Consider the following 26,548-nt stretch of genomic DNA (forward strand, 5'->3'; position numbering starts at 1 on the left):
CAAGTTTGTCTACACTTCTACAGCCAGCGCTCCAAGCGGAAACATTGCGAAATTAAAATCAGTGGCATTGAATATTTGACTTCAATTCAAGGCTGTTTAGGTCCATTTTACTGTAACGCGGAAGTATTTCGACTCTCGAATTTGGTTTGGTTTGGTGAGACGTAAAATCTTGTACTACGGGTACAGATATATTTATCGTAATCGATAAAATCGGATCACCGCTGGGATACACAAAAGCATTATCCCGTCCCATATTCAAGGCCGGTGAACCCGGAAGTTGGGAACGACGTCATCTGCAGACTTCCTGCGAGGACGAAGATCTCCGTCACTTGATTTCCGCTGCCATATCGCTGGCACTTTGATTTTATACTGTAGAGAAAACATTTTATTTTTAGGATTCCGTACCTCCAAAGGAAAATTAGCCCTTACGGCGGTTACGTACTCATCCGAACCGAGTCCGAGAAAATACGTTCTTTTTTGTGTTGTATGGGAGCTAATGACATATATGTCGTAGATAATCGCTGGTACTCTCACGGATGACGGACAGAACTTGGATGACAGAAGTGCAGTGCGTAATCGCCGTTATAGGATCAGTTCGTTGTTTGTCTTCGTTGTTCTAGTGGGAACACCGCCGAAAGCAGTTGTTTCCACAGTTTGCATATGTGTAAAAAAAGATCTGGCACACCGAGCGATCGAAGTGCACCAGACACCCAGGTGGTGAGGTTGAAATTGTTTACGGTGACGTGCGGTGCGGTTGTAGAAAAAGGTGGGTGGAATGAGGTCAAACAACTCCTCAAAACACTCCCCATTATCAACGTATTTTTATACATAATTTCCCAAACTGAAAAGCATTGTATCAACTTTCTCCAAGTCCAGAGAAAAAAGGACACCTAATAGGAACACTTCAATGTCTGGCTGTATGTCTGTCAAATTAATTTATTTACAATACTAATCTTCTAAATATATAAAAGGAAAAGGTGACTGACTGACTGACTGACTGACTGACTGACTGAGATCTATCAACGCACAGCTCAAACTACTGGACGGATCGGGCTGAAATTTGGCATGCAGATAGCTATTATGACGTAGGCGTCCGCTAAGAAAGGATTTTGGAAAATTCAACCCCTAAGGGGGTGAAATAGGGGTTTGAAATTTGTGTAGTCCACGCGGACGAAGTCGCGAGCATAAGCTAGTCGATTATAAAATCTCGTATTGAAATGAGAGTTCAATAACGGTTATCAAGGGTGTCATTCGAATGTAGTCAGCAAATCATTCAATTCACCGAAGTGGTATTGAGGCGAAATGATGTGAAAATCGAATGTCAATTTCACATTTTCGGTAAAGTTTTTAACTCCAAAAGAGGTTCTACTATCAAAGTGGTTCCATCGAAGCCTTTGAGGCTCATCGAGCGTAAAAATCTAATATAAGTCGAAGAGAGCGACTGAACGGATCGGGATTTTGTGGGAATAACGCTACGTACATTTCTATATTATTGTATTATATATTGTACTAGCATTACATGCTCGCGACTTCGTCCGCGTGGACTACACAAATTTCAAACCCCTATTTCAACCCCTTAGGGGTTGAATTTTCAACAATCCTTTCTTAGCGGATGCCTACGTCATAATAGCTATCTGCATGCCAAATTTCAACTCGATCCGTCTAATAGTCAGTCAGTCACCTTTTCCTTTTATGTATTTAGATTCAAGTTAACTTCAACACTTCCCATACAATGTAATGGGAAAGTTTCTCAATGCTTGTTCGGGGAAAATACGTGGATATGTAACCGTCACATTAGGGTAAGGGCCTCCGAATTTCGGAAACAGGTAAAACTTTTGTAATAGCTAATTTGTTACTTGTTACTCGTTGCTTCTGCACAGAGTAATGAAATTAATATTATTAAAAAGCTAATGCAATCTAAATCTTCTAAATCGTATCCTTATTATAAATGTGAAAGTGTGTTTGTTTGTTGGTTTGTTCTTCAATCACGTCGCAACGGTGCAACAGATTGACGTGATTTTTTGCATGTGTATAGATAAAGAGCTGGAGAGTGACATAGGCTTCTTTTTATCCCGGAAAATCAAAGAGTTCCCACGGGATTTTCAAAAATCTAAATCCACGCGAACGAAGTCGCGGGCATCATCTAGTATTATATAAAAGGAAAGGGTAACTGACTGACTGGCTGATATATCAACGCACAGTTCAAACTACTGGTCGGATCGGGCTGAAATTTGGCATATAGATAGCTATTATCTACTACTTTTATGTAATCTAAATATATAAAAGGAAAAGGTGACTGACTGACTGACTGACTGACTGACTGATCTATCAACGCACAGCTCAAACTACTAGACGGATCGGGCTGAAATTTGGCATGCAGATAGCTATTATGACGTAGGCATCCGCTAAGAAAGGATTTTTGAAAATTCAACCCCTAAGGGGGTAAAATAGGAGTTTGAAATTTGTGTAGTCCACAAGGACGAAGTCGCAGGCATAAGCTAGTGTAATCTAAACAGTGATATGTATTTCGTAAAATAAAATCAAAATTATCTAGAAAATTACGAAACTGGTTATTTACTGAACAATTTCATCACCTCAATAATTCAGTAAGTTAGCTGTCACTCAGAGGATCTTTCTAAAGAATCCTAAATTAAAAGGGGCTCCAAATAACGTCATTAATTTCTCTATCTTCGCGTCCCGGTGCCCCAAAAGGGAACGAAATCCGGACCTTGACAACGTTTGGCACGGTTACTTGAATTTGAATATAGCATCTTATTAGATAAAAAGGTTGGAAAAGAGGACAATTTATTTTCGAGCGGTGATCAAAGGGAATTTCACAGCTTTTTGTACTCATTTAGGCATCTACGGAGCATAAAAATGTTATATTAAATAAACCGGTCAAGTTCCAGTCAGACTCACACACGAAGGATTCCGTACCATCGTGCAAGATACAACCCTACAATGTACATGGGTATTTGCATTTTGAAATTTTTTATTATTTGTTGTTAGAGCGGCAATAGAAATACACGCTATAGTCGACGCATTTTAAACTGAGTCGTCGAGTTATCTGTCTGTTTCGCTCGCCCTTACCTACGACCTGTAAGTGCGAGCGAAACAGACAAATAACTCGACGGCTCAGTTTAAAATGCGTCGACTATACCAGTATGTGAAAATTCCAACTCCTTAAGCACCTATTACGGTTCCATTCCATTCCGTTGGTACCCTTCTGGTACGGAATCCTAAAAACGGCCCTTATTAGGTCATTATAATTTATGTAAGGCCGATATGTCTGTTATTTTGGCAAGGCGCAATATTCCATAAATATATTTATCTAAACACAGGCCTTACATGTAGTCGATGTCAATTTGCCAAACATTATGAACGGGAGTTATTGCGTAGCAGATGTTGGTGTGCTTGCCAAAATGTCTTCACTGGAAGCCATTATAATTACGTTGGCTATGGATACCTTGTGTCAGATATTTTAATTCCGAGTTAGGATTACAAAAGCATAATTCCCTGAAAATGATCTGGTACAAAATGTAAGAGAACGCGTGCAATATTATACGCACACAAAATCAGTACCCTTATTATAATTAATGCGAAAGTGTGTTTGATTGTTCGTTTGTTGGTTTGTTGGTTTGTCCTTCAATCACGTTGCAACGGTGCAACGGATTGACGTGATTTGCATGGATATAGATAAAGACCTGGAGAGTGACATAGGCTACTTTTTATCCCCGAAAACCAAAGAGTTCCCACGGGATTTCAAATCCCTACATCCACGCGGACTAAAAACTCGCGGGCATCAACTAGTTAGAAATATATTGAACCCACAACGATTTTTATATGCGGAATTAGTGAGGCACATATTTATTAGTGACTATCGCAACTTTGTCGATGAAAAAACTATTAAAAGGTTTCTTTTATTTATTTTATGCTTAAATTGTGTTAAATAGGTACCTAGATATTATTTACAAAATTGTACTATTCTTATAATGTTAATTTTATATTACTATCTACTTAAGTACTAAAGTATTTAGATTTTTGCGTAATTGTTAGGCTATTATTGTAAAAATGACGTGATATATTTCTTATTTAGGTATATTAAGCTAAATAAGTAAAATTATTAGTATTTTGGCAAAAATACAAAAGTGATATTTTAAGAAAACTCTACTAACTTCTTTTACTTAATAAATTAAAATAAAGTGCCGATATTTGATATATTATATATGACGTTCACTCAGTACTGAAGCGACTGCTAATGCCATCTAGTAACGATACTTTGCAGTTATCGAAACTTCATTTACTTAGCTACGTTTTACTAAATGAAATAAAACTCTATTTATATAGTTGTATATATGATATTTATATAATGTGTAGTATATAAAAGGATCAACAGAATCAATGTTCCAGATAAAATAATTATCTAAGAATAAATTACTTACAATTTTATACTAAACCCTCTACTTCTCATCGGTTGGGCCAAGCAACAAACGGATTCTAAATTCATATTTAAGCTTATACTGATCCGATTTTCATTTCGCTAATTCCCAAGAAGTAAAACCAATCGCTCGTTGGTCCGAGGAGCTTAATTAACTATAATTAAGTGATACTATTACGAAATTGTTTGACCTTTTACTTAACGAGTTTTGAAATCCTTATTAGAATACCTAATGCTTAACGTTATAAGATTCATATAAGAGGTTTATTAAAGAATGTTGTTAGAAGATTCGTTGTATGTACCAAAATTATAAGGCTTAATTGAAATCACGACCCATATTATAAATGCGAAAGTGTTAGTTTGTTAGTTTGTCCCTCAATCAAGTCGCAACGGAGCAACGGATCGACGTGATTTTTTGCATGGATATAATAGTTAAACACCTGGAAAGTGACGTAGGCTACTTTTTATAGCGGGAAACAAAAAAGTTCCCACGGGATTTTCAAACCTAAATCACTGATTAACTACCAATGCTAAAAGGTATGTTAGTACATAATTGTTCAATGGCTAAAAGTAGGTACCTACTTTGTGTGTGTCGGCACTTAGACGCGCAAAGTGACAACTCCTACAAATTATACCATAAAATAAAGAGGTTTTCCGGGTTTTTGTGTATAAAACCAAAGTGTAACTCGCAGAATAAGCACCCAGTGATTTATGTTAAGAGCCTCAGCATATATCAGCCGCATATCGAAATCTTTACGTTTGGGTTTGAGAACCCACACGATACATAATTCATTTCTTTAAAAGCTCGGTGGCGTATCGGTATACAGTTTGGTGATGCAGGTTTCTTTTAGAGGCCCATTATTACTTATCTGTATTTATAAAAGGAGAAACTGGTGCTGATTCTGATCACAACTAAATTTTAGCATAGGTATTCGCATCCCCTTCCTACCAATGTAATATGAAAAGGACAGACACAGTTTGACTGAACTGTCAAACCTCGTGAGCTGCCAGTCGCGAGTTGTTTAAATTAGCGTGCACTATTTAGTTTTTATAAATTTTAAATTCATGTTCCGTTCTTTTTTAGCAATGCTAAAAAGAAAGAGATGCAGATACTCTAATGTATAATGTAGGCATCCTTATGTGATCGACATCCAATACACTCGAACGAAATGTTTGTTTCTGATAGGAACCGCTTTTAAGTGTGGAATGCTCTTCCGGCATCCGTGCATCCCCTTTTCCTGCCACGCATAACCGAAATACTTTCGAGGCAAGAATAAATAGGCATCTTCCCGGAAAATCACAGAACTCCCACAGAATTTAAAAAACCTAAATCCACGCGGACGAAGTCGCGGCCATCAGCTAGTTATAAAATAAATTCCTAAATTATGTACCGATACAATTACATTCACAATTACAATACAATTGCATGTGGTAGATGCATCCGACTATTCGTAAGCACTTGTAAAAGTTTATACGAATAAAAAAGATTTTCATTTTCATTTTCATTTTCATTCAAAAAATACATTTAAATATTCAAAAGTACTTGTTTGAGCCTCAATAGCTCAACCGGTATAGGAGTGGACTGAAAACCGAAAGGTCGACGGTTCAAACCCCGCCCGTTGCACTATTATTGTCGTACCTACTCCTAGCACAAGCCTGACGCTTAATTGGAGAGGAAAGGTCATTTAACATGGCTAATATTCTAAAAAAGTAAACACTGAATCTGAAAATAGATCTCAATGAACTATTTACTTTACTTTCGTAGTTTCGTACTTTTCCTTTAGTTCTTACCTATGCGTAAGACCAAATAAAAAGTACGAAACTAAACACGAGTTAGATAATAAGTTTTCTCGAAGAGCTGATTCACCGGACTAAACTTTATCCTTCGCAAATAAAAACGGAACCTAGAAGTATGTGGAAACCACAGGTCACGATCCGAATAGAATTTGGTTTTAGTTCTTCTCGTAAAAATAAATCAAAAGACTTTAAAATCAGGATCGCAAGTAATCTCTCCTTCCATTACCCTCAAAGCAGTTTAAATCGCAGAAGCTAAATTAAACCTTAAAGTTAGAACTTTTAGATTCAAAATTCATTCGCAAATGAAACCGACATCAATTTAATTCTATGGGAAGTTTATTAATCGCAAACAAGGCCTTATTTTCTGGCATATAAAGTTCAGATTTGCATTTTTAGTTATTCACTCCGGCGTTATTCTGAAATGATGAATGCGGTCTTATATTTGTACGGTTTTTGTTAAAACATTATTATATTTGTTTGCACGGAAATGAGTTTTTTTTTTCAATTAGTGCTTATTTAGCGGAAAGTTTCTCTCATTCATGCCTAGTTTTTAACGAAACAATACAGCACAATAGCCGGGAAGAAATATTGTACAAAGACCTTTAGAATGAGATTTGGGCTTTGTAGAGAGTTGCCTCTGTCACTCATACCTATGTGACGTTTTGTCGGTCTCAACGATAAAGACAACGTTCTACGCAACCGCTATCTCTTTCTAAAGGTCCATGTACAATATTTCCTGCTGGGTAACATGAATTCTAACAATTCCAAGCTCCTAACTTTCGTTCAAGTCCAGACCAAGTAGGCAAAGCGCAACTGCATTACTACAAGGGACCATGGGATTAATGTTTTTGAGGCAGAAAAAATGTACCTACGGCGCTTTATGGATCAAAATCCATACTAATATTATAAATGCGAAAGTGTGTCTGTCTGTCTGTCTGTCTGCTAGCCTTTCACGGCCCATTCGTTCAACCAATTTTGACGAAATTTGGTACAGAGATAGCTTGCATCCCAGGGAAGGACATAGGCTACTTTTATCCCCGAAAATCAAAGAGTTCCCACAGGACTATAAAAACCAAAATCCGGACGAAGTCGCGGGAATCATCTAGTAATAATATAAGTCCACCGAGCTCAAGGCTGTCTGTCCATTGATGCGGAGAACAGAGGAGCGGAGATGTGTAAATATTAACCAATAGAATTGTATAAAGCTCCCGTTTCGCTTCAGTGGACAAGGATTTGCGGACTAGTTTTAAAAAAATCATACATTTTAACGTGGAGCGAGGTCGCACAGATGAGAAACATAGCAGTGAGATGGAGTGGAGTAGCGGAGTGGGCAAGCGGAGCGGGAAAACGGAGCAGGGAAACGGAGCGCGAAAGCGGAGCGGGGAACCAATTGAGCTCAAATGACTCGTCGTCGCTTGCTTGCAACCAAGCTCTACGTATGGAAAACACAGTCCGTAGACCGTCACGCCACACCGCATTACAAGTTCTCGCTCTGCTCCGCTACCTAGCTCCGCGTCTGTGGACATAATATACAGTCCGCAACTCCACCCTGCATAACTTTTTCGCTCCGCTCCGACACCTAGGTCTGCACCAGTGGACAGGCACCCTTAATCCAGGGATTAACAAAAACAAATAAATTATTAACAAATGGGTACACTTTTAGATTTGGTTTGGATAAATTTCATAATTAAGTACGTGCATTTTAAGCAATTAATTAATATCTCCGTAATGTTCTCAAAGGTGTAAGAAAGCTGCCGATACGCACTTTACCAGTTTGGTGGATATGGCCTAAACTCTTCTCAATATGAGAGGAGACCCGAGCTCAATTATAGTGGACCAGCGCGGCGATGGGTTATCGTAATCATGATGTAATTAAAATATCAAATTAAATAAGAACATCGTACATAAACAATTCGACGAAAAAGTTTCTACGGATGAGCTAGCGCCTTGTACACTGGCTCTTATCAACTTTTATTCAAAATTACGTCTTGCCTTAAGATAAAATACGAGGCCAAAGTCTTAACATTCATAAAATTTTGTAATTTGCATTCTGAGTTTTGCGAGAGGATTCTCTTTTATATTAAAAAGTATATTAGCAATATTTCTGAGATCCGACAACATACCTAATATTATTTTATTTATTTATTTATTTTATTTATTTTATATCTAATTAGAACGGCAGTGCCACTTACACTAACTAGATGATTAATAATAAATTTAAATACAAATAAAGGTACAAGAAAAAAGACATAAAATACAAAACGATAAAAGATCAAAGAATTTTGAATATGTACGCTGAGAACATTGAATGACATATTCATGCAATGCTCTCAGCGTACTTCAGTAACTCCCGAACCAGTATTATAGACCCATCATTAATGGGTCCCATTGAGCATTATTGTCCAAAAGCGCGTTGAATGATGCTAATGAACGGGGTATAGGTGACATAGATCTAGCAATAGTGCGATGATGTGGGACCACGAAAAGTTTATTTTTTCGTGGACGAAGATTACTGTTGGATTCAGGGACACGTATGCGACACAGTTGGTTATGAAGTTCTGGAGCATTAACATCTCCTCGCAAAATTTGACACATAATTTTGAGTTGGTCGCAAATGCGTCTGACCTCCAGGGAGTTGAAACCTAAGCAACCTAACAGAAATTTGGTTGGGTATAGGAAAGGATAATATCCATAGCAACGTTTATACAGGTATCTTAGGAAGGCCTTTTGTACTTTTTCTATTATAAGCCCGTACTTTGCCTCGTACGGATGCCAGACACAGGTGCTTGTTTCGAGCTTGCTTCGGACTAAGGCGTAATATAGTAATCGTATTACCAAAGGACTATGGAACTCCCGAGAGTTGCGTAGTACAAATCCTAATCTTCGAAATGAGTCAGCTGCTACGGTGTTAATATGGTCATGGAAGGTCAATTTTTTATCAAAAATTACACCTAGGTCTTTCATGTTCTGTACTCTGGGAATAGGGATTCCATCCATTTTATATTCATGTATCAAAGGATACCGAACTTTACCAAAGGTCATAACTGAACATTTGTCACGATTGAACTCCATTTTGTTCGCTTTACTCCAGTGATATACAGCTGTAAGATCGCATTGCAACTTGAGACATATATATATATGTCTCAAGTTGCAACATTATAACATTCGCTTTTCTTAACTTCGTAAGAGTTCGTTGTAGATAGTTCAACAAAAAACTAGATTATTGGAATTAGATCAGAAAATGTATATATCACTAGCTGATGCCCGCGACTTCGTCCGCGTGGGATTAGTTTTTTTTAAATCCCGTGGGAACTCTTTGATTTTCCGGGATAAAAAGTAGCATGTATGATTATCGTTTGATTATTAAGGCGAGTCACCGAGGCGGACAGCGCGGCTTTGAATTAAACCGCTTGGCAACGTTCAAATTCTGTGTTTCAAACGTTAAATTTGAATTTAATAAATTATAGAAGTCCTGTTGAAAACCAAAATTCAGCAGGTTCTCTGTAGTACTTAAAGACAAATATTTCCATATAAAAATTATTTATTTATAATTATTATAAGTCAGAAATTTTAGTATTAAATAATTCGTTTTAGACTTTTGTTTCGGCTTATTTCAAGATTTTATTTGATCGAGTGAAGTACTTCCTATTGTGGTTTGTGGTTTTCCACATATTTTGGGTAATGTCCGCTTTTGCGAACCTTTAAGACTGTCATGTTATTCTGAATGAAATGAATTCATTTTACGTCGAATTATGTTAGCAGTAATTTACTTTGTTTTTCTCGATTTTAATCTCAAATTGAAAATCAATTTCGCCTTTAAAATAAGTAAAGATAAAATATTAATCTAGATGCTGCAATTATTTGAGTACTGAACCATCTTTGATCTTGCGAATAAATCAAGAAACTAATCTATTTGGATCGCCTTTAAGGCATTCTATAAATTGTAACTTATCTTTGGCATTCGATAGATTTATTGGTGTTGAATTTCGGTCTTGTGTATCCTGTTTCATATCCAAATTAATACAGATTTCTCTTAGAGAATAACCTAGCGGATGAAGTTTCAACATTTGGAGGTTTATTCCGTATAAATATAATGATTAATTAACTACATTGGCGTATTATTTCCGTACTTGAAAAAACTGGTAGGTAGGTACTTATTTCCTCCTTTATATGATATCACTTCCATATTATATGTTATTGACCGAAGCCTCCCATCAGACCAGACCAGAAGTTCAGAAATTATAAAATTCCAAACCCCTGCCGGGAATCGAACCCGGGACCTCCCACTAACAAGTAGATTTACCACTGCGGCAGGCAGGTCGTCAAATTCAATCATCACTTCATTTACCACGAAATTTTATATCCAGCCTGGTAGAAACATTTCGATGGCCTGACAAAACACCGGTCAAGTGTGAGTCAGGCTCGCGCAACGAGGGTTTCGTACTACAGTCTTATTTTTTCGACATTTTGCACGATAATTCAAAAACTATGACGCATTAAAATAAACGAAAATCTGTTTTAGAATGCACAAGTGAAGCCCTTTCATATTATGATACCCCACTTGATATAATATGGTTATCTTACTTTGAAAATTGAAAACACTAATTAATAGTTCATGACCACAATTTAATTTTTTGTGTGCGATGTAACCACAAATTAACGGTTTTCAGATTTTTTTCCCATATGTCTGCTATAAGACCCACCTAAATGCCAAATTTCATGATTCTAGGTCAACGGGAAGTACCCTGTAGGTTTCTCGACAGACAGTCATACTAACAGACAGACAACAAAGTGATCCTATAAGGGTTCGGGACCCTGAAAATAAAAACAAGAACATTGTTGTGATCGTTAAAGAAGATGATCCATCCGAAAACTCTTAAATTTCACAAATCGAATATAATTATGTACCCATATATTTGAAGATTTTTCTAATATAACATCAGATATTACGGTACCGGTATTCAGAAAGCAATTCGATCCGCTTGAACGAAGAAGGTGAATAAGAAAATTTAATATCGAAATGATTTAGAGCTATATCAAAGTCACCGTATTACAAACAACAAGTGGCGCTGAAATTTGGCTTGAATTAATTTCGTTATAATTTATTGGTAGTAAATAGCTGAGTGGGGAAGATACCTCACGGTTTAGCGAGCTAATTTTGTATTTAATGTAACAATTACGGCCACACGGCTGTAACCTGTCAGATATTACTTTGTGCACATGCATAGAGTATACCTAATTAGATTCAGATTCAGATTCAGATTTATTTATTTGCTTTCATGTACATTTACATTTATTGATGGTGGGTGCTTAAAGCTAAAAGCTAAATACCCTGAGATGAAGAATGAGACCCTGTCAGGGTATTGCAAATACAATTTTAGGTACAATAAAATGGTAAATATTAAAGATACAATAAGAATAGGATTAAAATTATTAAAATTATCATTACTAGATATTAAATATTATTCATTTGCATGCTTATATATTATTATATTATGAGAATGTTGACTAGAATTTATTATAAAGCAAGATTAGTACAAAATAAAAATAAGGTCAAAGTATAGTAGTATTAAATAATTGCTGTCATGGTCAATTAGTACTATCAGTACCCTTAATATAAATGCGAAAGTGTGTTTGTTTATTGGTTTGTTGGTTTATTGGTTTGTTGGTATATTGGTTTGTCTTTCAATCACGTCGCAGCAGTACAACGGATTGACGTGATTTTTTGCATGGGTAGTGATAAAGACCTGGGGAGTGACATTGGCTACTTTTTATCCCGGAAAATCAAAGAATTCCCACGGGATTTTAAAAAACCTAATTCCACGCGAACGAAGTCGCGGGCATCAGCTAGTTATTAATAAGTCATGATGATGTCATGATCAACCCATAGCCGGTTCACTACAGAGCACTTGTCTCCTCTCAGTATGAGTAGGGTAGGGCCATATGGCTTATGTAAATCTATCGTCCGTCCTGACCACAAGGCTATCACAGCTTTCCCTTCTGCATAGTATAATAATTTACTTCTTCTTCTTTGTCGTATCACTCTTGGCAGAGCGGTCGTGGTCATCACGAAGCATCGTCTTTGAGGGCAGATGTTATACGCCTCACGAGCAATCGCCATTTCTCCCTGCTGGCCGACAGCCTGGTACACTCGTGCAAAGGACCGCCCACAGCAGACTTAATTTGGTCGGTCCATCGCATGGGTGACCTTCCTCGTCCTCTGGTGCCCTCCACCTTGCCCTGCACGACAAGACGCTCGATGGAGTCACTCTCACGCCGCGAGACGTGTCCGAAGAATTTTAATATGCGACTCTGTACTATCGACGAAAGTCGTTTTTTAATGCCGAGTTCTTGGAGTATAGAGATGTTGGTACGAAATTCCGTCCATGAGACTCCTAGCATTCGCCTCCAGCACCACATCTCCAGAGCATCAATCTTCTTCTTCTCGACCAGTCGCAAAGTCCACGTCTCCGCAGCGTATAAAAATATGGGGAAAACAAGTGTTTGAACGAGCCGGATCTTCGTATAATAATTTACTGCTGTATTTTATTACTAAGTAATCTATAAATATAAAATTCAAAGTCCTGACTGACTGACTGATATATATATCAACGCACAGCCTAAACCGCTGGTCCTAAAGACATGAAATTTGGAGGGTCTATTCTTTGTAAAGAGTAGGTATCCACTAAGAAAGGATTTTTCGAAATTCCACCCCTTTCTTCTGGACTTTCATACAAACTTCCATCCCCCATTTAACCCAAATGGGGATGGAAGTTTGTGTGAAAGTCCGTCATTTTTCCAGTTATTTGCATGAAAATTGGTATTTGGGTTTTCGGTTACAAATGAAGAAATACGGGTTTCAGGATTTTTGGAAAATTCGCCCATAAGGGTGGTAAAATAGGGGATGAAAGTTTGTATGGGAATATTTTAATTACTGATATCATTAACTTGAAATTTTTAAAGTAGGGTTTTTCTTGAGGTTAGGTGTCAGCTAAGAAACGACTATGAGAAAATCCCCCTTCAAAGGGATGAAATGGGGGTTGGAAGGTTATATGTTATTCGGTGCTGTTCAGGGTGCGTATCCTGATGTTAAAATGTATGTTTCTGAAAAAAAAATGCCATTTGTTTCCTGTAGGCCACGCGGGCGAAGCCGCGAGCAGAAGCTAGTTTTACTATAAACCCAATTCATACTTGTTGGTTAACCCCAAAACACTGTTAGATACAATGTTAAATAAAATCCAAATATTCAGCTACCCTGGCAATTGCATGATTGCAATGATTGCATTAACTATTGCCTAATTTGGGTTCGATTACACATTGAATGTTGCAATCGAGGCAGTCGCATTAATTCTATTGGATAACATAATTACGTTATTGGCAGTGGCGTGCACAGTGTTTGAAGCCAGAAGCATGTTAGGTAGGAACCTATTTACTGGCAGGTCATAATGAAAAATATGCATTCAGCCATTACAACTGGGATAAGCAGTGCATTTATGCCTCTATGACCTGCACGCCACTGGTTATTGGCTATAATTTAAAGTTAAAATGCAGAATACCTATTAGGTAAGCTAATAGCAACGATTTACGATTGTAATTATTGGAAACTAGATGATGCCCGCGACTCAGTCCGCGTGGATTTAGGTTTTTAAAGATGCCGTGGGAACTCGTTGATTTTCCGGGATAAAAAGTAGCCTATGTCCTTCCCCGGGATGCAAGCTATCTCTGTAGCAAATTTCATTAATATCGGTTGAACGGATAGGCCGTGAAAAGCTAGCAGACAGACAGACAGACCCACTTTCGCATTTATAATATTAGTATGGATTAGATGGTGCTCGAGACTTCATCATGATGAACCCATAGCCGGCTCACTACAGAGCACGGGTCTCCTCTCAGTATGTGAAGGTTTTGGTCATAGTATACCACGCTGGCCATGTGCGGATTGGTAGACTTCGCACACCTTTGAGAACATTATTTCCTCACAATGTTTTTCTTCATCGTTAAAGCAAGTGACATTTAATTAATTAAAACGCACATAACTGCGAAAACTTAGAGGTGCGTGCCCGGAATCGAACCCCCGACCTCCGATTTAAAGGCGGACGTCCTAACCACTAGCTATCTATAGTAATCTGTAATACCTACTAATCACTTACTGGGATGGTCCCAATTTCTATTATTATTTAAAAGTGGTCGACCGTAAAATATATTTGAATTTGAATTTCCGATCTTATCCTTCAGGGATTCTTATCCATAAGATCGGAACTAACATAGCCCTCTCCATAGCTCGCTGAGCGACTTTGACTTTGTGGTGAGACTGTTTGTCAGTGTCCACGTTTCAGCTGCATACGTGAAGATGGAAATATAAAGTATATTAATACTTACTTAGTTATTTTTGCCATCCAGAAATGCTCAGTCTGTTTCTCTTGTCCACAGGGGAGGTGTTAGCCTAAGATGGTGTTGGCGTTTGTGGTCGGAGTCCTGTGCGTGTGGGGCCGCTTGAGCGTCGCAAACCCTGAAGCGAAGCGGCTATACGACGACCTCCTCTCAAACTACAACAGACTGATCCGGCCCGTAGGCAACAACTCAGACCGGCTAACCGTCAAGATGGGACTACGGCTCAGTCAACTCATCGACGTTGTAAGTACCTACTCCTAGCTTTTCTTTTTTTTTTAAATTCTGAAACAAATTAAGCCCCTTCGCACACGGGTCGTAAACGTAGTCGTATCGCAAGCGTATCGTTATGACGCATACGAGACCAGTACGCTTATTACGAGATTTTATCGTTTACCAACGTTGATAGTATTTGAGTGTCAAAACACTTCTGCATTATAGTAAACTGGATCTTAAATACCTTGTTTTAAAGCTCAAGTTTGTCTACACATCTACAGCCAGCGGCCCAAGCGGAAACGTTGTGAAATTAAAATCTGTTTGTGAAATTTTCGACTTCAGTTCAAGGCGATTTAGGTCCATTTTACTTTGACGGTATTGTGTTTCGACTCTCGAATTCTAGCAACGTTTCATGAAACGTAAAATCTTATACTAAGCGTCCAGAACTTTCAATACACCTTTCCCTTTCAGATTACATTTAACGACCGGCTCGTTAATCTAATAGTGTGAATAAAATTAATACGAAATCATTCCACGTTGGCCACTTCGCATAAATAGTTTCGGTTCGGGAACCCCGGATTAACCCAAACTACAACTTCTATCCCTTAGTTAAAACGGGGCCCGCTTCCTGTGTATTTCCATTACATTAAAACTTCAAGGGAATAAATTATCTCAATATTATTATTATCAATGGTTATTTAGAATTTGCTTACACTTTGTTTTGGACAAAGGGATCTTTGAATATATTTCATACAATAACCCATCAATAATCTTTAAATCCATATCCATACTAATATTGAGGAGATCCGTAGGAGAACAAGAGTAACCCACATAGCTCAACGGGTTGCAAAGCTGAAGTGGCAATGGGCAGGGCACATAGTTCGTAAAGCCGATAGACGTTGGGGTCCCAAGGTCCCTGGAATGGCGACCCTGCTCCGGAAGACTCAGTGTTGGATAGCCCCCCACTAGGTGGACTGACGACATCAGTCGCAGGGAGCCGCTGGATTCAGGCGGCACAAGACCGTTGCGTGTGAAAGTCCCTACAAGAGACCTACATAATATTTCCAGCAGTGGGACGTCTGTCGGTTGATGATGATGATTGATGACTAATACCTATTATAAATGCGAAAGTGTGTCTGTCTGTTGGTCTGTATGCTAACCTTTCACGGCCCATCCGTTTACCGATTTTGACGAAATTTGATACAAAAATAGCTTGCATCTACTTCTGCTATCTGCTATTTTTTATGCCGGTAATTTTAATGTGAAATTTTTTGAGAGTAAAGGCCTTAAATTATTATAATTTAACTTACTCAACAGTATCAGCTAACAAAAGGTTTTTGTTATTATAAAGGGTTATTTTATTTTATAATGAGAAACAAAAGACAGGTTTCTTAGTTTTTTAATATTTTATCTGTATTGATCCAATGTTAGACATTGGACAAACATGATTTTGCGAGGTAATGTTAGATTCATCATACAAAAAACCTTGATTGATTGAAAATCTTTGATTTTCTGGCATAAAAAGTAGCTTATGTCACTCTACAGGCCTTCAACTATATCCATGTTAAAAATCTGGGAAATCCGTTGCTCCGTTGTGGTGAGATTGAAGGACAAGCCAACAAACCAATAAACCAACAAATAAACACACTTATAATATGGGTAGTGATATGGGTAGTAATATAAGTAGTGCCTCAGAGTCACTCAGCGAGCGATGAAGCGAGCTATGCTTGGAGTTTCTCTACGTGATCAAACCAGAAATGACCATGTTAGTGACCATGTCTCGGATCTATATGTCATCACTGGCAACACGCACTGTTCGAAGACTTTCAACGGGTTGCAAAGTTGAAATGGCAATAGGCAGGGCACATAGTTCGTACAACCGATAGACGCTGGGGTCTCTAGGTGCTGGAATGGCGACCTCACACCCGAAGACGCAGTGTTGGAAAACCCCCCCACTAGGTGGACGGACGACATCAGACGAGTCGCAGGGAGCCGCTGGATCAGACGGCGCAAGCCCGTAACGTGTGAAAGACCCTACGAGCAGCAGTGGACGTCTATCGGTTGATGATGATGATGATGATGATGATGATGATGATGATAAGTAGCGCCAGTAGTATAAGTGGGTAAGTAGTACCAGCATATATAATTCTCTCAGAGTCTTACTCTGGTACTTAAGAGACAAATCAAAAACTCTAAACTTAAGGCATCTCTCCATTTGTATCGTGCGAGTTTTAATGGCAGACGTTGGGGGTTTGTCAGCTTAAACCGCTAAAGTGTAATTCAAAACTTTAGATCCGTTCTTGGCTTGGAATTCTGCGAGTAGTTTATGTACAGGAGAAACCAATAGGAAACTTATTAATATAAATTGCTATATTTAGTGTACTGTAGATCTGTTGTTTAATATTTATCGACTTATGTTACAAAACAGGATATTATAAAGTTTAAGATTCATAACTTCTTCTTTGATGGGGGAATCATAGTTAATCACTACCCCTATTATAAATGCGAAAGTGTGTTTGTTTGTTGGTTTTTTGGTTTGTCCATCAATCACGTCGCAACGGAGCAATGGATCGACGTGATTTTTGCATGTATACTAAAAAACTAGGAGATTTTATCCCGAAAAATTAAAGAGTTCCCACGAGATTTTTTAAAAACCTAAATCCACACGGACGAATTCGCAGGCATCAGCTAGTATATATACATAAATAAAAGGAAAAGCTGACTGACTGACTAATCTATCAACGCACAGCTGTAACTACTGGACGGATCGGGCTGCAATTTGGCATGCAAACAGCTATTAGGACGTAGACATCCGCTAAGAAAGTATTTTTCAAAATTAAACCCCTAACAATCCCTAAGCAATCTAGATGAAAATAGAATTGTTGTTTTTATCGATACTTACTTATAAGTTAATACTAACTTTTGCTTGTGGTTGTTCGATTCATAGTTTTGCTCCTTTTAAGCTGTAAGAGAGGAGACATTTAACTAGCTACTCTTGAAGAGTTATTATATTGATTGTTTTATTTTATTGCTGACATTAACTAAAACGAATAAATAAATAAGAATAATATCTTTTCAGTTAGTACCGAGTCTAATTTTTAACATAATAATTTTGGACATGTTGTGTCTCTTTTGATCTATGGCCAACTTTTTAAACCTTTTCTCATTTTAAAAATCGAACTCTCAAAAACAACAAAACCTGCCCCAGCATTACAAAACCATCTGCATGGTACAATATATTACTGTTTAATTTAGATAGAAAAATCAGCGAGTTCTACGTCAATATTTTACGTAAAGTTAATTAGTTTGTTCATAAAAAATCTTATTTGTTATTTTCTAACGAGGTTTTTAAATAAAATAAAACAGGCTGCTTTAAATAAACATTTCGCTGCCCAAGGCGAAGTTGTATTGACTTGATCAGGCAAACGTTTGAAGTGCGGCCAATCAGAGATAGCTTAGTTGACTTGGAAAAAAGTACATCGAATCCCTTTGAACTTAAGAGAGATGTTTGGAGTGCTTTTATAGCCTTTAGTGCTGTTATTTTAAGTGTTTCTTATGACTCTATTGATATTCAAGTGGCTCAAAGGATTATAGTAAGACCAGCATCTCATGGCAAATAGGCATTGGCATTTTTTCGGTATAATCACGAAATTTATGTATTTAAAAAAATGACACTATGACACTGGTCGTTTTGACCCCACGACAACGATTTCATAACCAATATCGTCCATCATCATCACGATCAACCCATCACCGGCTCACTACAGAGCACAGGTCTCCTCTCAGAGTGAGAAGGGTTTTGGCCATAGTCTACCACGCTGGCCAAGTGCGGATTGGCAGACTTCACACACCTTTGAGAACATTATGGAGAACTCTCAGGCATGCAGGTTTCCAGGTTTTCACGATGTTTTCCTTCACCGTTAAAGCAAGTGATATTTTAATTACTTAAAAACGCACATAACTCCGAAAAGTTAGAGGTGCGTGCCCGGGATCGAACCCCCGACCTCCGATTGGAAGGCGGACGTCCTAACCACTAGGCTACCACAGCTTTTTTTTTTAGTATCGCCCACTAAGGATTAAATTGTAAAGAGCACTATAAATAGACCTATTTACGAGAACAAAGTATGAATTGTTAAGAGCATCTTGTTTCACAGTTTTGTCCGAGTTCCGAAAGTTGTGTGAGCCAACATTAGTAAGTTTATTGAGAGTGGAAGACAAAAGTTTGTATAGGCTTCAATTCAATACAATAATGCTATTTATTTAGGTCTAAGGATTTTCTACCCAGAAGTGGGTTGAAAATGTAGTAAACCGTATTATTTTTAAGGAAATCAGTACCCCTATTATAAATGCGAAAGTGTGTTTGTTTGCTGTTTTTTTTTTTTAATTCGTTATAGGCGCACGATTGACCACGATCACACCTGATGGAAAGTGATGATGTGGTTTGTTGGTAGGCCCTTCAATCACGTTGCAACGGTGCAACGGATTAACATGATTTTTTGCATGGGTATAGATAAAGACCTGGAGAGTGACATAGGCTACTTTTTATCCCGGAAAATCAAAGAGTTCACACGGGATTTTAAAAAACCTAATTCCACGCGGACGAAGTCGCGGGCATGAGCTAGTAGTGTAAATAAATTTTCATACTTGAAATTATTAGGTAATTTGAAGTTAAAATGGGTCACATTATTTGTACACTTTGTACCTACGTATAATTCGTTTTAGATTTTATTATGTGTTACTTTGCCGTTACATCGTTCATCCGATTGCGTTGAAATTTGGTGCAACTGTTGTTGGGACTTGCGGAAAAGTTTCTGACTTAGTACCATCAACAAAGAATATCTGAATCATTCATTATATATCTTCTTCTTCTATATATATAAAAGGGAAAGGTGACTGACTGACTGACTGACTGACTGACTGACTGATTTATCAACGCACAGCTCAAACTACTGGACGGATCGGGCTGAAATTTGGCATGCAGATAGCTATTATGACGTAGGCATCCGCTAAGAAAGGATTTTTGAAAATTCAACTCCTAAGGGGGTGAAATAGGGTTTTGAAATTTTGTAGTCCACGCGGACGAAGTCGCGAGCATAAGCTAGTTACATATATTCTCGTAGCACCGCAGTCCCGTGGTGACCACGACCCGTGCAATCGGGTTGAAATACCGTCAAATAAAAACATATAATTAATCGTGGTATGTACCCGTCATCTACATTAATGTTAAACTCTGAGCAACTCCTATTTACGAGTCTAAACTATGTATTGTGAAGAACGCCTTGGCCCACAGTTTAGCTCAAGTTAGGGAAGTTCTAACAACCAACATTTGTAGGTTTAAAGTATGATTCCGAACCACGCTGCACACAGCAGTGCTGCGGCAACAGTGCTTTCGTGGCACTACTGCTTTGTGTGGTTTGTGTGGTGGTTCGGAATCATACCTTTATACTTTATAGAGTGGGAGACAAAAGTTCGCTTTGGAAAGTTATGATCAAGTTTACACTTAGAATTTTAATGGGGATCTATACACTGGATACACTTACTTTATACAAGGAATTCTTAAGTAGATATTATGTACTAAGTAGTGTTTCAGGCGGGTGTGGGCGCGAAAATATAATATTAAAGTACCCTGCGTTTACACCAGGGTCCAAGAAAGTTTTATTTTTATTTTTAGGGTTCCGTAACTCAAAAGGAACCCTTATACGATCACTTAGTAATTGTCTGCTGTCCGTCTATTGTGTCTATGAAATTTGACAGGTAGGTAGATCTTATAGCAGACATTAAGGGAAAAATTCGACAACAGTGAATTTGTGTTTTTTTAAAATTTAAATACAAGTTATCCCTTGACTGCAATCTCACCTGGTGGAAAGTGACGATTCTTTCTAAGATGGAATGCTTATTTATGCTTATGTATTACATAAAAAAGTTAAGATTTTGCATTTAGTTATTCCCGAGGAATTTTTGAAAGTTCTTACAAAAATTTTGAGTGAATCCGAGAATGGTGAGTTAGAAAGAAAGAAAACTAGTTTAATCATCTTGTGCCTAAAGTACAAACAAACTTAAAATGAATAGTTAGTAGGTAGAAGTTAGTAATGAAAATCAGTACTTACCCTTATTATAAATGCGAAAGTGTGTTTGTTTGTTGGTTTGTTGGTTTATTGGTTTGTCCTTCAATCACGTCGCAACGGAGCAACGGATTGACGTGATTTTTTGCATGGGTATAGTGAAAGACCTGGAGAGGAACATAGACTACTTTTTATCCCGAAAAATCAATGAGTTCCCACGGGATTATTAAAACCTAAATCCACGCCAACGAAGTCGTGGGCATCAGCTATCAGCTAGTACTTAATAATTAGGCACTAAAAATGAGTTCTTGCACCCACTTGGCATAGGATAAAATGGCCCCAGCTCAGCATTAATGCAGTTAGTTTTTTTTAATAGAGATAACGAGCAAATGAGCAGGCGGGTCACCTGATGTTAAGTGATTACCGCCGCCTATGAACATTTGCAGCACCAGAGGAACCGCCGATGCGTTGCCGGCCTTTTAGGAATTTATTTAATTTTGGTCCGCCCCTTGAATAACCCCATGTTGTAATCTAGTTTTAACTAATACAAACAATAACCGACCCTTAACCAATTTTCTTTATGTATAAATACAATAATTATTTTATCTCCAATTCCCAAAGTTCCGTTCCGCTGACGCCTGGTTTTGGCAGGCTGCCTCCGGATATAAAACGATCTCGAGGAGTTACTTCTTTGGCAATGTCCACGACAGAATCCCAGATTGGCCCCCATTGGATTATAAATTTAAAGTGAAACTTTATATCTATCAGTTTGTAAAACACGTTGTAAAATAAGGTTGGCTTTAGAAAAGCAAGATTTCTATATTTTTTTATTTTTTGAAGCCACTTTATTAGCTGATGCCCGCGACTGCGTCCGCGTGGATTTAGGTTTTGAAAAATCCCATGGGAGTTCTTCGATTTTGCGAGGTGAAAAGTATCTACCTAAGTCACTCTCCAAGTCTTTAACTATGTTCATGCAAAAAAAACATGTCAATCCGTTGCACTGTTGCGACGTGATAGAAAGGACAAACCAACAAACAAACACTTTCGCATTTATAATAAGGGTACTGATTTAGACTAATAGCTGATATACAGTGAACCAAAAGCTTAATATGCTATAATCCGCTAAAACAGGTCGAATCTATATGGTGCAATATGCAGCATGCTAAATGCAACGCCCGCCCTCCCACTGCTAAACATGCAGGAAGAAGCAGCCACCAGGCAAGCAATACGCACCACCACCACGCAGCACTACAAAAATCCCAAACACACTCAAATCCCAAATTTTTGGGATGTTCAATACAACATAATAGCGCATATTCAGTAGATAGGTAGGTACACTGTAACAACACCATCAAGTACCTACGTGAAACCCGATACTACACTTTGAATAACATTATAGAGATTCCGAGTACGTTATTTAAAACAAGATCTTCTCCCGTAAAATATTAGCTTAATCCCAATGGAATATTTTAAAGTGAAATTCTTGTACCCGACATCCAATGGTGAATAGGAACGCCTGCACATCCTTTTACGATATCTTATTCAGCATCATGCACCGAAGGTTATTTATTGCTTTACTCTACTATCTACACGAAAATTGCTATGCTGGAAGAGTTATGTTGCACTCTGGTATATTGAACTACATGACTAGGTACCTAGGTCTGCTGAATTTAGGAATAGAAATGGTGTAAAGCTACGACTCGACGCCCGTGAGTGAGCAAATCTTATATTGATGACACTTCAATATAAGATTTGTGGTAACCGCTGCCAGTCGCCCTTAAAGTTTAAAAGTTTAAGGGTGTCTGGCAGGGAGTTCATACGATACTAAGTGTGGCAAGTGTTCCATTGACAGAGACTTAATCAGACCATGACAGCAATTATTTAATACTACTATACTTTGACCTTATTTTTATTTTGTACTAATCTTGCTTTATAATAAATTCTAGTCAACATTCTCATAATATAATAATATATAAGCATGCAAATGAATAATATTTAATATCTAGTAATGATAATTTTAATAATTTTAATCCTATTCGTATTGTATCTTTAATATTTACCATTTTATTGTACCTAAAATTGTATTTGCAATACCCTGACAGGGTCTCATGTATTTAGCTTTTAGCTTTAAGCACCCACCATCAATAAATGTAAATGTACATGAAAGCAAATAAATAAATCTGAATCTGAATCTGAATCTGAATCTGGCAATGCATGTCGTGACTCCTAATACTATTCCGAAGAAAATATTAAATAAATAGACTTTATACTTTGACATAAGATTTTCTACACCTTTATTACCTTTATTATCTTCCAAAGCCATCATGATCCAAACTTCAAAGACACGGATCGTTTCTCCCGGTATTGGGACAATAGGTAGAGAAACTTTTAGCTTTTATAAAATAACGAAGGTCTGGTACGCAATAGCCCTTAGTCCAAAAGCTTTCCCTAGAGCGCTCCTCCCCTTCATCATCCATCCATTTTCTGACACCTTCTTGAAATCACGAGTCTTGGAACAACCTTCGTGGTATCTACGCCAGAACACATTTTCCCGATGACCATTGGTTCTGCGACAGACAATATTATTATGTCCTGCCCGTATTCGCAATTATAAATCTCTTGATTTCAATTACCTTCTTCTTCTTTGCGTGCCTCTCCGACTAACGAAGATTGGTAGTCAGCTTAGCGTATTGAACTCTATTCTTCGCGAGGCGAAATATTTCTACAGCACTCGCGATTCCCGTCCACTCCCGGATGTGGCGCAGCCAGACTTTTTCTGCGACCGACGCCTCTTCCTCCGGCAACTTTTCCCATCATGATAAGTTGTAGGAGTTCGTATCTCTCATGCCTAAGCACGTGCCCAAATATGCAACTTTTCTCATCTTGAATGTTTGCATAAGTTCGCTTTTTTGATCGACGCATCGCAGAACTTCCGCATTCGTGACTTTGTAAGTCCAGCTAATGGCCAGCATACGTCTATATGCCCACATTTCGAAAGCATCTATACGTTTCCTGAGGTCTTATTTAATGGTCCACGCCTCACACCCATATAGTATGGGCCAGATGTAACAGCGTAGTAATCGAGTGCGCAAAGAAATCTGCGACTGCGGTTACAGAATTTCAATTACGTATCAATTACACTCATACAATACACAGTGTACCCGACACTGTAGTTAACTCAAAAATGCGGCGTTATAGCGTACCTAGAGCACACTTCCTCTAAAGCCTCCCAAAGGAACCTAAATTGCTTTTCTGTGTACGACGTTGACTTTGTAATAGAGTTTTTAATGGATGTAATAAAGTAACTCTGTTGTGTAGCTGGTCTGTGTTTACGGAAAATATTTTTCAATGGAGTATGAAAAATTTTCAACTATACGAATAGCTCAAGGCATATTGGTGCAGAGTTGAAGAGTAGTGACGCCTCTTTTTTCAAATGTTTCATGATTCATTTTTAAATGAAATAAATAAAAAGTATTTTTACTCGAAGCAACTAGAGCTCAATTTGTTAGTAGACAGACTCACTTAAAAACTAATGATACTGTGGGTGTGGGAATATTATTTTTCGATTTCTAAATCCGTTTGTAAAATATGATGTTTTAAAGAGCTAATTTTTTTATTAGAGTCAAGTGTCGTCGTCGTCGTCCCCTCCAATATCAGCCAAATGGTAGTATATAAGAACGTGAAAAAATTCACAGGAAAACTATCATGGCTAAGTAGGGTTCACAGGTTAAGGAGTTATATCTGTTTTTCGAGGATTGTGACTACGGAACCCTACACTGCGCGTGGCCCGCCACGCACTTGGCCAGTTTTTTTAGTTTATAGACTAGCGCTTGGCTGCATTGCACCTGGTGCCAAATAATGATGCAGCCTCAGATGGAATGCGCTTCTAGACAATGCCTATTCGGTCTTGACTTGAACGTAAGTGGAGGGGAAAAACTGATGCCGAAAGTGCGTTTCATATCCAAGCGATTCCAATTTGTAAGCTTTTGTCTACAAACGGGAATCCAAAAGTAGAAAGATTTAATGATTTCAGTAACTTTTAATTACTTTTGCTTGTAACGCTAAGCCGGCCGTTCGACAAGTGATTAACATCACAATCAGAAACACCCGTAAGTCGCCCGCCAGACATTATATCTACCTTGTATTAATGCCGATTCTTTATCGTCAAAGATCGTCTTTTAATAAAGTAGAGACAAAACAGATCTTTACAAAGTAAACTAAACTTAGGTATTATGTACAATTCTGTATTCCCACGCATGCGTGCGTTGACGTAGGAACGTATAAATGCGAACGTATAATTTTTGTTCACACAGATGTGTCTACACTAACTACCTTTGGAATATTTTAGAGAAGACGCGTCGTATTGCTAGGTTTTACGCTAATGTGTTTTGAACTTCAGTAGGTTTTGCTTTTTGACCTCTGAAGGTCTCAAACGTTTATTATTGACTAGCTTATGCTCGCGACTTCGTCCGGGCCTAAGCTAGTCCTATTATATACCAAGCTCGTCTGTATAGTGGCTCCATTGAAATGTTTTTAAGAGGTTTAAAAGCGTCTTGAAAAATCGCAAGTCCGTACCGTGGATGTCTTCGTGTCGCAAGTCGCAACTAAGCAATATAAACTACTGCAGTTTGCTCAATAATGCACCAATAGAGTTCTTTCAGACAAAAATGTCCAGAGGAATTTTAAAATGGTTGTACTTTATTGTTCACAGATCTTCTATATATGTATATAGAAGTAAAACTGACTGACTGATCTATCAACGCACAGCTGAAACTACTGGACGAAGCGGGCTGAAATTTGGCATGCAGATAGCTATTATGACGTAGGCATCCGCTAAGAAAGAATTTTTGAAAATTCAACCCGTAAGGGGGTAAAATAGGGGGTTGAAATTTGTGTATTCCACGCGGACGAAGTCGCGACCAGAAGCTGGTCATGGAATAAAAAAACCGGCCAAGTGCGAGTCAGGCTCGCGCAACGAGGGTTCCGTAATACTGTCGTATTTTTTCGACATTTTGCACGATAATTCAAAAACTATGATGCATAAAAATAAATAAAAATCTGTTTGAGAATGCAAAGGTGAAGACCTTTCATATGATGCCCCACTTGATATAGTTATCTTACTTCGAAAATTTAAAATACTAATTATTATTTCATGACCACAATTTAATTTTTTTGTGGGATATAACCACAAATTCACGGTTTTCAGATTTTTCCCCGAATGTCTGCTATAAGACCTACCTACCTGCCAAATTTCATGATTCTAGGTCAAAAGGAAGTACCCTGTAGGTTTCTTGACAGACCGACAGACAGACAGACAGACAGACAACAAAGTGATCCTATAAGGGTTCCGTTTTTCCTTTTGAGGTACGGAACCCTAAAAATGTATATATAGTTAGTATCCCATTATGACAGGGGTTTATCAGTCTACACTCATAACTTCTAAATGTCTAAAGATATTTGGTTATAACAGCCTGTTCCCACTTGTCGGCTGTTGGGCCCGGATTTTAATCGGATGTTCCAGTGGTGAAACATTTCGACACAAAATCTGGTTTCAGACAAGTGTGAATAGCTTAACATTCTGCTACTGGAACATCCGATTAAAATCCAGGCCCGACAGACGACGAATGGGAAGGGGCTGTTAGCGATA

General features: G+C 38.0%; 1 protein-coding gene across 2 annotated transcripts in view; it reads left to right on the forward strand.

The window, feature by feature from the left end:
* The window catches only part of nAChRalpha1 (nicotinic acetylcholine receptor alpha1), a 324,378-nt gene that overhangs the window by 212,539 nt on the left and 85,291 nt on the right, over positions 1-26,548 (forward strand). For both annotated transcript variants that reach the window (XM_034977650.2, XM_069504399.1), the window contains one exon: positions 14,666-14,869. In XM_034977650.2, the coding sequence (XP_034833541.1) occupies positions 14,684-14,869 (186 nt within the window). In that variant the 5' untranslated portion in view covers positions 14,666-14,683. The remainder of the gene's footprint in view (positions 1-14,665; positions 14,870-26,548) is intronic.

This window comes from Maniola hyperantus, chromosome 17 (assembly GCF_902806685.2).
Source record: "Maniola hyperantus chromosome 17, iAphHyp1.2, whole genome shotgun sequence".
NCBI classification, from domain to species: domain Eukaryota; kingdom Metazoa; phylum Arthropoda; class Insecta; order Lepidoptera; family Nymphalidae; genus Maniola; species Maniola hyperantus.